Source organism: Schistocerca americana, chromosome 4 (genome assembly GCF_021461395.2).
Source record: "Schistocerca americana isolate TAMUIC-IGC-003095 chromosome 4, iqSchAmer2.1, whole genome shotgun sequence".
Classification (NCBI taxonomy): Eukaryota; Metazoa; Arthropoda; class Insecta; order Orthoptera; family Acrididae; genus Schistocerca; species Schistocerca americana.
In genome coordinates this window covers 468,633,988-468,647,048 of record NC_060122.1, presented here as the reverse complement: position 1 = coordinate 468,647,048, position 13,061 = coordinate 468,633,988, and the positions used below count along the sequence as shown (strand labels likewise).

The 13,061-nt window shown below is 37.6% G+C and overlaps 1 protein-coding gene across 1 annotated transcript in view; it reads right to left on the bottom strand.

Annotated features, from left to right (window-relative positions):
* Positions 1-13,061, bottom strand: part of LOC124613548 (E3 ubiquitin-protein ligase MYCBP2-like) — a 798,425-nt gene that overhangs the window by 615,170 nt on the left and 170,194 nt on the right. The window contains exon 19 of the mRNA XM_047142259.1: positions 7,828-8,129. Coding sequence (XP_046998215.1) covers positions 7,828-8,129 — 302 coding nt within the window. The remainder of the gene's footprint in view (positions 1-7,827; positions 8,130-13,061) is intronic.

Here is a 13,061-nt window from a genome sequence, read left to right as displayed (position 1 = left end):
TGATACTTGTTCAATGACCCGAAAGTTCCTAAATGCAATGTAACATATACCACACAGTTAAAAGGAAGTCACGCTTGATCAAGGTCCGCGTCACTTTCCATTTTTAACCAGACATAACGTCTGAGAAAGGAGTATAATAATAATAATTGCACTAAAGTGTGTCATAAGAGTAGTGTGATGTTTATTTGCTGTAAACTTAAGGACATGCCTTTAAAGAAAGGGTATTTTAACAAAGGTTTTGTTGTAAACTATTATAGTTGAAAATGAATAACAGTGTTGGAAATTATAACACTACACAAAAGTAGCCTCCATAACCGTAAAGTAGAATTTGACTAAAAATGGTATTAATTATGTTGTGCCATGAACTTTTTATCATCTGTATCATGATGCGAATTGCCTGATGTATAGCAAACTCAAAATATGTTTCTCCCTGATTAATGTATTCCATTCTGGCAACAATTTTGTTGAATTATATAGCTGCATCACCTCTAGTGTATACTTGTTATGATAAAACAAAAATAGTTTTCACTATATTAACCTGTAAATGGACATCAATAACCATTATAATTGTTAATGTTTAATTATTTTTTTAAATGTTAATGTTTAAAATCACCATAATAAGTTGTGAAAGTGATCAATGGAACACATAGCTAACTAAATATATAACTCAACTGACCTCCAAGATGAACTGACACTGTATGATTTCTTTATGAGAATGTCTAAAGTCTCATGCAGATGTCCACCATCAATAATACATACCTGAACTTAAGACAGACACTAAGTATCACATTTCTATCATGCAAATTTAAAGAAACAAATAAAAATGTGAAATCATGTATAGTTTCAAAATCATCTGATTTTTTATGCAAGACAGACAATTAAAGTTATAAAATTGTTTAAAATGGAAAGATGAATATTTTGATATAAATTTTTATGTCATTTACAATTATGACAATTGTGCATGTTGAATACATGGTATATTTACAATAAAAACATACCTGTTCATTAAAAAAAGAAGTAGGCTGAAGTTCTGTATTATTATAAAACACTACAGTGTAGCTACAACAGAGAACGTATAAACATAGTAATCAGTATTCTCTGCCTCAGACTGTAACATTGTCATCCATAAATTCTTCAGTGGAATAGTAGCTCTTCCAGTTAATAAGTTATTCAGAAATCTTTTCAGATATATATTCTCCATATTAAATATACTGCATTTCTACATTTTTTAAAATTTTATTATAGACTTTTTGTCTTTTGTACTGCGGCAACTGGGCACAAAGTTTTAAATGACGTGTGGGAAACTGAAAATTTTTCTGTGACTATGAGCTCTAAATGAAAATTTTTGAGTGTATGACTGTTACTGTACACAATAATCAAAACTACAAATGTATACACCTGCTGTCAGAAAAAGCAGTGGCTGAAAACTGAACTGCCCACCATATTACACAGGAGCCAATCACATTACAGACTACTGGTCATAATTGTAATTGTGTGTGTATTTGAGGGAGTTACCCTTTAGCCTTCAAAAACACAAGAGAACATCTGCTCCTTGTCATTCCTAGGATTTCACCTGTAGAAAGGCCCTTGAAGTCATGAGGTCGAGTTAAGGGTGGAACAACAAAAAGTTTTGTATCTGTATGTGTTACATCCTAAAACTTGGCTGTACTGCAATACAATCAGATTACTGGTGACTGTATCATCACTACTCAGTTGCCAGTAATAAACACTGGATCAGTGGAAGACTCCACATTGCACTGTTGGTAAACATAAACATATTTAGTGGCAAGCTTACAGAAAGTCTGCATTACACTGAGAAACCATCATCACCCCAGGTAGCACCACAATCACAGAACCATTTTTCCTACATGCCGCCTGGAAACCAATTGCGAAAGCTTCAGCTGGACATTTACATAACCAAGTGCCTGACACATAGCTTGCCTATTCCAGCTGAGTTCCAGTCCTGGACATCAGCTGTCTCTCTGAGTAGTCAAGCTGTCACTGGATGCACCTACAGCAACTGACCACAGCCTCAGTAAGACTCTGCCTGTAGCACACTTCCACCTCACCATCACCTTCTGTGGTTGTCATTAGCCACTGATCACAGCCTTGTTGGGTTAAGTTTCTCGATATGTCCCACGAGCCACTATGCAATTGCCATGTGCACCCACCACTCGTCACTGACCGTGCTGCCTAGGCACCATCTGGTACAGCCATGGCTCATTGCTGACCGCTGCCATGGGAGCCTCTGTATTTGTAGACACTATCAGAAACTTCCTACTCTTGTGACTGAAATCAGACTTGGTGAGAACATCCTATTGAAGCTACTTACACAGCAGGAGCTGCCACACTGTGCGGATACACTACATTTTCCTGCAATCTCATGTTGCACTGGTGTCGGGTCAGGTGCTGATGCAAGATGTTGCTGGTGGACGAAAAGATCCGTGCAACGATGTCAACCCAGGCAGCACCACAATCACAGAACTGTTTTTTCAACACCAGTCCTGTACCACTTGGAAACTTATTATTTAAGCTTCTACCATGCACACACATAACTTGTCTGTTCCAGCTGAGATTCAATCTTGAACATCAGCTGTCTCTCTGAACAGTCAAGCTATCACTAGCTGCAGTCACAGCACTACTGACCACTGCCTTGTAGGACTGTCTGCAGCGCACTTCCCAAACTGCCTCATCATCACCTCGTGTAGTTGTCACTTGCTACTGATGACAGCCTTATTGTATTCAGCTTCTCTGTACGATCCTCATTGCTGTGTGCCGCTGCCACTTGTCGCTGACTGTGGCCCCACTGGAAACTTCTTGCTTAGAGTTCTTTGAGACATTCAGCGATCATTTGGTGCAGCCACCACTCCCTCTGCCTCACGGTAATCATCATTTATTGTCTCAGTGAGAAGTTCTTATTGGTGGGGTGTAGAGTTAACCTTATGATGGATTTGTCAACTAGTGACTCTTATTTCCTTGTTGTAAAGTAATTACTTTTATTTTCTTGTGTGACCCAGGTCCACTTTACCTTTTGTTGATGTTCACTGTTGAGTGACATAATAAAACATTGTTCATCGCTAACAGTGGAATTTCAGTTAAACTGTGGCCTCATGGGACTCATCATTTATTCAAAAAAGACAATCGTGTGAAACCCACCTCGCGCTATTCATCCAGAAGGCTCAGAGGGCTGTAGACACAGGTTCCCAGGTAGATGCCATGTTTCTTGACTTCCGCAAGGCATTCGATACAGTTCACCACAGTCGTTTAATGAACAAAGTAAGAGCATATGGACTATCAGACCAATTGTGTGACTGGATTGAAGAGTTCCTAGATAACAGAATGCAGCATGTCATTCTCAATGGAGAGAAGTCTTCCGAAGTAAGAGTGATTTCAGGTGTGCCGCAGGGGAGTGTCATAGGACCGCTGTTATTCACAATATACATTAATGACCTTGCGGATGACATCGGAAGTTCACTGAGGCTTTTTGCGGATGATGCTGTGGTATATCGAGAGGTTGTAAGAATGGAAAATTGTACTGAAATGCAGGAGGATCTGCAGTGAATTGATGCATGGTGCAGGGAATGGCAATTGAATCTCAATGTGGACAAGTGCAATGTGCTGCGAATACAAAGAAAGAAAGAAAGATCCCTTATCATTTAGCTACAATACAGCAGGTCAGAAACTGGAAGCAGTTAATTCCATAAATTATCTGGGAGTGCGCATTAAGAGTGATTTAAAATGGAATGATCATATAAAGTTGATCGTCGGTAAAGCAGATGCCAGACTGAGATTCATTGGAAGAATCCTGAGGAAATGCAATCCCAAAACAAAGGAAGTAGGTTACAGTACACTTGTTCGCCCACTGCTTGAATATTGCTCAGCAGTGTGGGATCCGTACCAGATAGGGTTGATAGAAGAGATAGAGAAGATCCAACGGAGAGCAGCGCGCTTCGTTACAGGATCATTTAGTAATCGCGAAAGCGTTACGGAGATGATAGATAAACTCCAGTGGAAGACTCTGCAGGAGAGACACTCAGTAGCTCAGTACGGGCTTTTGTTGAAGTTTCGACAACATACCTTCACCGAGGAGTCAAGCAGTATATTGCTCCCTCCTACGTATATCTTGCAAAGAGACCATGAGGATAAAATCATAGAGATTAGAGCCCACACAGAGGCATACCGACAATCCTTCTTCCCACGAACAATACGAGACTGGAATAGAAGGGAGAACCGATAGAAGTACTCAAGGTACCCTCCGCCACACACCGTCAGGTGGCTTGCGGAGTATGGATGTAGATGTAGATGTAGATGTCTCTGTGAGAAGTTCCTATTGGTGGGATGCATGGGTTAACATTATGGTGGATCTGTCACATAGTGACTCTCATTTTCTTGTTGTAAAGTAATTACTCTTCTTGTGTGACCCAGGGCCATGTTAACTCTTGTTCATGTTCACTGTTGAGGGACATTTTTCATTGCAATCAGTGGAATTTCAGTTGTGTTGTTCCCAAGTGATCACTGACACAAAAACAATAATTACCTGAATATTGCAGCCCCTTGTATAATGACTTTGTAATCTGGTGAAGTAAACAACAGATTGTTAAGAAACTGCATGACAGTAAGAGGTAGACTGAACCTCACTGTAGGCAATTATTTTTTGTTTTATTGCATTAATTTACTTAATTTACAGAAGACAGAAAATTAACAGAACAAATAAGTCACAGTTCTTAATAAGATTTTTTCTGCCTTTAAAAGAGCACAGCAAGTGGTTTCTTTGTCACTTAATATCCCATCCAATGGCTGTTCACTTCAATTTCATAATAATTCTCTCATTTTCTGACACCTTCTCCCAGGCAGCTAAGGTGATATTCCACATGTCATCACAAGTTCTTGGCACAGAGTCACTCCAGCTTTTTCACGTGCTATGTTTCACTTTGTCCATATGTTTTCGATATGGCTAACATCTTTTACAGGAGAAGGCTAGCCAAGAAGACAAATCTTATCCTGTTCTGCGAGCAGCATTGCAGTCAAGTACAGGAGAACAAATCCAGCTGAAAACTGCTATGGACATACAGGCACTGACACATCCCTTGCAGGATGGTCTCAAAACAGGTAGCATGTGGACTATGTGCTTGTATTGAGCCATCATTTACTGTATAAGATACTGATCCACTAAAAAATATTACATTCCATCGGTCACAATAGGTACTTCCCTCAGAAAATGTTAATCGGCAGAGCCAATGATCATTAAAGAGCTTCCCTTTGATAGTCACATGTTTGCTTTGTAGTCCAGTCTCCCACAACCACTGCTGAACAGTGTCAACTGACATGGGAGACACAGTAGTGTGTTTCAACTGTACTGTGTTTAAAAAAGGAATTTGCTGTGATGTAATTACACGTTTACTATCCTGGACCAGTGTTGTTACATGCCAAAATACAATTTTGAAATGTCCACTACATTCTTATGTATCACAATACCATTTTATACACAACTGGGCAGTGCACTCAGGAATGCCATACTGTGCCACAGCCTCAAATACCAACAAATCCCCTTCCTCTACAAGAGCAATGACAAAGTCATGAATAGCCTGTTGACGAGGACCCATGGCTCATAAATAAAGTGACTGGACTCAAAGTGAGGTGGTTCGCACAGCAGACCACACATTGTGAACTGCTATTAACTACCACAGAATGAATGGTGTGACAACAGACATAATTCACTGTGTTACATTGTCAGTCAATGCAGCTCAATACTGCCACCACAACTGATGTGATAAATTACTCCAGAATGATATTCCCCTTCACATAAAGCGATCTTATCAGGAAGTTAAGCAGTTTAGCCCTCTAAATGTGTCCATACAGAGTTTAGATTATTAGACAGTTTTCAAAAAATGAGGGCAACAGTCATCACATTTGAGAGTTCTCCCACTTACAACCAGAAGGTTGGGCTAGTGATTAGAGCAATTAAATACATACCAACCAGGATGTCATGGGTTCAAGTTCTCATGTGAACATTTTTTTACATGGATAATTAAAAGTATTTAATCAAAGTGAAGATTAACTTTATGAAAGATAATGTAATAATATGGGAAAGAATAATACAATACATTGTTATAGATAATCATAATGCATACTGTTTCACTTTGTCATTCAGGCTGTTTTTTACCATTAAATAATTACATACAGATACATTTTTGTGAATATAATCAAAGTTTTTTTCCATCTGTTACTAAGGCATGATTTTGTGTCATTTATCACCCAATACGCTGTCAAAACACAGATATGGACGAAATTGTCTGAATGACAACACAAAACACTATGTATAATGATTATCCATTTTTTATTTTTCAAAAACTAAGATCTAGTAACCTGAACCCTTTTATAAGAGTTACTTTTGAGTGGTCCCTAAATCAGTCACTGGTTGTAGCCTCCCTCTACCAGAATTCAATTATAAAGTTATAAGAAAATCCCTACTGTTGTGCCAAATGAATAAGCTTTTGAGAATCTTTATACTACTGCTAAATGGTGCTGGAATTAATATGTGATCACTACTACTACTACTACTACTACTACTACTGTGACTGCTATTAATTTGCATAAGTAACAGTCATCCAATATGAGTGGGCTAACTGCAAATGTTTTTGGCAGTTTTATCACTTGCCACTAAAAGCAACCCTGGTTGAACTGCCCCTAAAAATATCACTTTTACTGTAGGAAACAAACTACTCAGCAGAACAGAGGGATGTTTTCTATATAGGACATTTACCTTACAGCAAGGAAGAAAAAGAAAAAAGAACTGCTGCAAGTTAACACTGAATCAAATCGTCACCCCTTTACACAGAAAGCAAGCAGAATGAATAGTCACTTACAGTGAGAATTAGCAAATTTTGTGCTATTAAGGGTCTATGTAATGTATCAATAGCTAATAACAGTGTATTTTATTCACAGAAAAGTTTCTTGTCTTCTTGGAATACATACAGGACAATTTTTGCATAATATTTCAAGAGATAATTCCCCTTTTGCATGTTCTCAATGTACTCTGGAAAAATGGCTTCTTGTAATTCATTCGTGTCAGTGCTGTGCCATGCTAGGCTATGATTTTCCACTGCCAGTTTCTGTGTGTCAAGTGTACAATAAAGGAATGGTTAGCATTTTTATGTTTTTAAATAATGAATATTTTAGCCGGGCAACACACATTTCTACTGATTTTTTTCCCTCTAGTATTAATGGCCTTGTTATATCAGACAAGTTTCCACACAAAACTGTAACACATTGAATAACAGTGCGCAAATGTACTCACAGAAGGTATGAGAAGTATTTCAAAGCTAGTTGTAGAAAATATATATTATGATAGGAAGTAATTTACTGCATTCTTTCGATAAATTTTCAACTTATGAAATCCAGATGTTCTGTTGTTTGGGGAATTCCTTCTACTTGATGAACTTCAAATCTTACCAGCAAAAAGAACACAGAGGTGGACAATCTTTAAATGATTACACAGGTTTCACCAGTCTATACTAGGTTCTGAAGGTTGCCACTATACACTCTCAGACATGTGTCCTTCTGCAGAAGCTCTTATCAGTGTGAGGCCATCCTGCCTTGTAATAAAAAATTCTTGATAGAAACCACCTTTACTTTCTTCCTTCATTAACTGATCAGTTTCATATCATATCAACAAAATTTACAGTTACTTTGTGTCCAAATTACTCAATGTCAATCTTGTTAGTATATAAACTTTATGTACACCTAACATTAACAGAGCTTATTTATCCTGCCAGTGCATATTTCTAGAAAATTTAACGACATAATTGTTGTTTAAGGTAGACTTACTTTCAAAGCGTGTCACAGCTGAGAAGTCCTCACGGCTGTACACTTTTCCTGCCTGGCGACCTTCATGTGCCTCATCACACAATGTTGCTGTTTGACGATCACGGGCACGGCACGTGAGTGTGTCGAGGCAACCGAGAAGATGCAAGGCGGCCTGAGAGCGTGTCACGTGGCAGTGAGGAATGACAGGAAGTGCCAGCTCGGGACTCAAGATAGAAAGATTTGGCTGTACAGAGTGCTCTATAGGTGGTACTTCACTTGCTACAACGTTGTAACATGCGAGCTCTTGGTTGCCTGGGTGGTAACTGCAAAAGGTATAAATTACTATGAGGTGCTATTCTACTGAAAATTCTATAACAGCAAGACAAGAGTGTCTACTGTATTTTAACATTACGCTGCATAGTGATTGTTAGTCATCACAAAGTAAAATTAACCTGAAATATTCTTTAATACAAATTGATAAATTGTAGTTCACAATATTAATCCCTCATTATTTAGGTTGTATCACTAGGTACTTAACTTACAAATTTGATAAAACACAATGGGTATTATTTATGAGACACAATTATACTTCTAGATAATGTATCTGGTGTCTTTTCCCCATCAGCAGTATCATGGGTAAAAAATAATGAAATAAAGTCTACTTGGAAAAATGGTATTTTCCATGCATCTTTCCACTACGTCTTCTGCACAACATAAATTAATGACAAGTGTGGGAAATATGAAGGGAAGAAGGAATGGGGAACAGTTCACTGTTTCTGTTTTAAACCTTGGAATAGCAGAAAGGTACAAAACACAAAAAATTACAATGAGTGACAATATAACAATAATGAATTTTCTAGCTCCTACACTGCAATTTTCTGTTCACACCCTAGCAACAGCTTGCAAGATGATCAAACAAATATTATTCATGACCTAGTTAAAGGCAAGCAAATTCACATGCTGAGATGGCCACACAGTGATTTCCACCACCCCTCCCCACAGTGCACCTACAATAAGAATTGGGTTAGCTGACCAGAAAGAAGTGTGCCCCCCCCCCCCCCCCCACACACACACACAAATCATTACCTGTGTTTCCTGCTCATAAATACCTCCATTTCATAGTTAACAGTAAAGCAGACAAACCTTGTGATGGAGCAGGAGCAGTCTCGACACACAGATCCTACTAAACTTCTTCTCTACGAAGTATGCTTACCAAGTAATGTTGGCAGCAGTAACAAACAAGTGAATACTGGCCAATGTTATCAGACTGGTGCCAATTTTCTCCACTACTGACAATACTGACAGTAATGTTTAGCAAGGCAAGGCTGCAATATAGATGAGAGGTGACCACAAGAACCCTGATCATGCATTTGTCAGAGGATGGTGTATTTTCAAGTACTGTTACATCAAAATATGTATTTATTAACTTCTCCCTGTGCATGAAGGCCTGCCACATTGTAGCATACAGTAGGTAAAAGTTGTTGAGTGTTGAATAGTATCTCCTGAATACACAATTTAATCAGTTTATCAGTGTTATTGGTTCAAGAGCCCATACTTGGCAGCAGTTACTCATGAAGTCAATGCCTTCTGAAAGTAGTTGATTACCCCACGGTTTATGCAATCCTCCGTCAGCTTCCATGGGAGATGACAAAAGTTTCCTACAATGAGCCACAGTACATTTGTATGAATCAAATTTGGTTTAAGGTTATTGGAAGGTATTCCCTAAATGTAACATTTTGGTTTCCCCAACATTTAATACTGCTCTTCATCTGACCACAGTACTGTATTGTGAAACACAGATGAGGCACATTCCAATCTGTCACTTAGTAAAGGGATGATTGTAATCTTCCAAATATGGCATTTCTACGACAGACCATGATGATGATGATAATGTGTGAGGCTCCTATTAGATGTCAGTTTGTGGTGATTAATATCCATAATAAGAGTCATTTGAGAGAAAACCATTATATAGTCTGAGCATTGCAGAGGATATCTTGCTTCCGCTAGCAATTCAAATCACTGATATGAATTAAACGTTCTTTTTGGCATATAAATTGTTAGAATAATTCATAGGAAAAATATAGACTGCAATTCTGACATTAACATCCCATCATCCTCAAAGCATAAACTACTCTGTGACTTACTTAAGCTTCAAAATTTACACTCATGGTGGGAGGAATTGAACTAGTGTGGACACTAGAGCAAGCTTGCACCAGTCTAGCCCTGTCCACCTTGGGTTTAAATTGCATAACACAAACAGGACATACTGTATAGTTCATGCGCAAAGAATTAAAGAGAGGTTAATAGCTCATGCCTGGAGAATTACAGAGAGGTTAAATGTCAAAATAAAAACCATTTTTGACCATTTTACCTGACCACTATCCTTTGAGCTACTTGGATTTATTATTGCTTCTGATATTGATGTGAGACAAATTCCCTATTTCAAGAGCTCTCATCACTGTCTTTTACTTCCCTTGATTATATGTATCACCCCCAATCTTGCCACTCAAAAAGATGTTAGGTTGTTATCTGATGGGTTAGGTTGGAACCTTCATAGAGCTATTTGCCTACTGTCAATTGCTGAGAGGTATTTATTTTGCCAAGAGATTAAATTAATTTACAAATCTCTGATGTGTAAAGACTAATATGGAGGCATGCGAAAACCAGTGTGCCATTCATTCATGTTTTACTCCGTCACTTTTGCAATGTGGCTTTCAACTGCAGTCAGTTTCCAGGCAATTAAATACTCATCACAAAAACAGTTTTAAAATGGTAGACAATTATAAGACTGTTACCCACTAGCAGCATTCTAAAACGTTTCCAAGAAGGCTATGTACAATTATAGTCAAAACATTATCTATGACCTTGATGTGCAACACATCAGTGAACAATAATTAGATTAGGAAGATTCTGTCAACAACACAAGTTGTGTTTATCTCTGATTCTTGAACTGTCATGAGTAATTTGATTGTGTATCACACATAAGAGAGCAAACTACTATTGCAAAACACTTTACTAAAAAAAAACCTGCCAAATCTTGGGAAATTTTATAGAATCCTATGATCTAGCCATCACTATTTTCCTGGTCCTCTTTTATCGGAAAGGGAAAGAAAGAAAGAAAAGAGAGACAATATGATTACTAAATGGCTATTTCAAAGTAAAAAAAAAAAAATTTTTTTTAGTTATAAGCAAGTGCATCATAATATTTTATTACACTAGTTACCTTGTGCACTTATTTCTTTTTATTCCAGTGAAACCTTTCAAGAACCCAATATAATCACTTAAGTAGGATAATATTTTAGTATTATCCATTGCAGAGCAGTGGAGTAAGATAATCAAGAACAAAAAGGGGAAAAAAGAAACAGCATGAACTTGTGCTGTGGAATGACAGATATTCTATTATTATTATTATTAACTAGTGTTACACTTTTACCAAACCCATACTCTATTCAAAAAGAGCAAAAGACAGTTCATTAAAAAGAGATCCACCCCAACTATGTACTTCTTACAGCAAACACTTAAGCTTATTTTGCAGGACAAACACAAAGTACCAATTAACAACCTAGAATTGTTCATGTTCTAAATTGTCCTTTTACACAATACGTAAGAAACAGCAAGCAGAGAGTTTAACAAATCACTCTTTTACATATGGGGATTTTCATATGAAAATGATATGTCAGGTATGAAATATACAGATGATAACATTTGTTAGATAAAGACATATTTGAAATGTGTAAAAATGTTTTTTAAAATTTTTATGGAGTCTGAAAATGGGTGGACTTCACACTCATAAACCCTCAAACTGATTATTCTTTAATGACAAATAATTCCTTACATCCACTGGTTTCTGTATTTTTCTTCAGAAATGATTTAAATATTTAATAAATTTGTATGATGGGGGTTGGAGCTCACAATTTCCCAATTGTTAGCTTGGTTATGTTGTGAATAAATATGCTATTACATTGGATGACTAAAAATGTGATGCATTCAGAAGACATCATCAGATGTCACTTTAACTTTGTAGATGTACACACTATTGGCAGCTATCTACATGATCAGACCAGCAACTCTTATGATGATCACCTAAGTGCATTAGTACTGTCCACATTTAGCATTGCTACCCAGCCCAGTAGGGCATACCAGGTACGTGAACAACTACAGATGCTGAATGAGCATTGCTGATGACATGGAGATGCCATATACTCCGACGAGACAGCTTTAAAGTGGCCTTATTGTGGGTGAAGAAATTGATCAAATGTATGATGAGATAAAAGAAATTATTCAGATAGTGAAGGGAGATGAAAATTTAATAGTCATGGGTGACTGGAATTCGAGAGTAGGAAAAGGGAGAGAAGGAAACACAGTAAGTGAATATGGATTGGGGGAAAGAAATGAAAGAGGAAGCCGTCTGGTAGAATTTTGCACAGAGCATAACTTAATCATAGCTAACACTTGGTTCAAGAACCATAAAAGAAGGTTGTACACATGGAAGAATCCTGGAAATACTAGAAGGTATCAGATAGATTATATAATGGTAGGACAGAGATTTAGGTACAAGGTATTAAATTGTAAGACATTTCCCAGGGGCAGATGTGGACTCTGACCACAATCTATCGGTTAGATTAAAACTGAAGAAACTGCAAAAAGGTGGGAATTTAAGGAGGTGGAACCTGGACAAACTGATTAAAGCAGAGGTTGTACAGAGTTTCAGGGAGAGCATAAGGGAACAATTGTCACAAATGGGGGAAAGAAATACAATAGAAGAAGAATGGGTAGCTCTGAGGGATGAAATAGTGAAGGCAGCAGAGGATCAAGTAGGTAAAAAGACGAGGGCTAGTAGAAATCCTTGGGTAACAGAGGAAATATTGAATTTAATTGATGAAAGGAGAAAATATAAAAATGCACTAAATGAAGCAGGTAAAAAGGAATACAAACGTCTCAAAAATGAGATCGACAGGAAGTGCAAAATGGCTAAGGAGGGATGGCTACAGGACAAATGTAAGGATGTAGAGGCTTATCTCACTAGTGGTAAGATAGATACTGCCTACAGCAAAATTAAAGAGACCTTTGGAGAAAACAGGACCATTTGTATGAATATCAAGAGCTCAGATGGAAACCCAGTTCTAAGCAAAGAAGGGAAAGCAGAAAGGTGGAAGGAGTATATACAGGGTCTATACAAAGGCAACATACTTGAGGACAATATTCTGGAAATGGAAGAGAATGCAGATGAAGACGAAATGGGAGATACAATACTG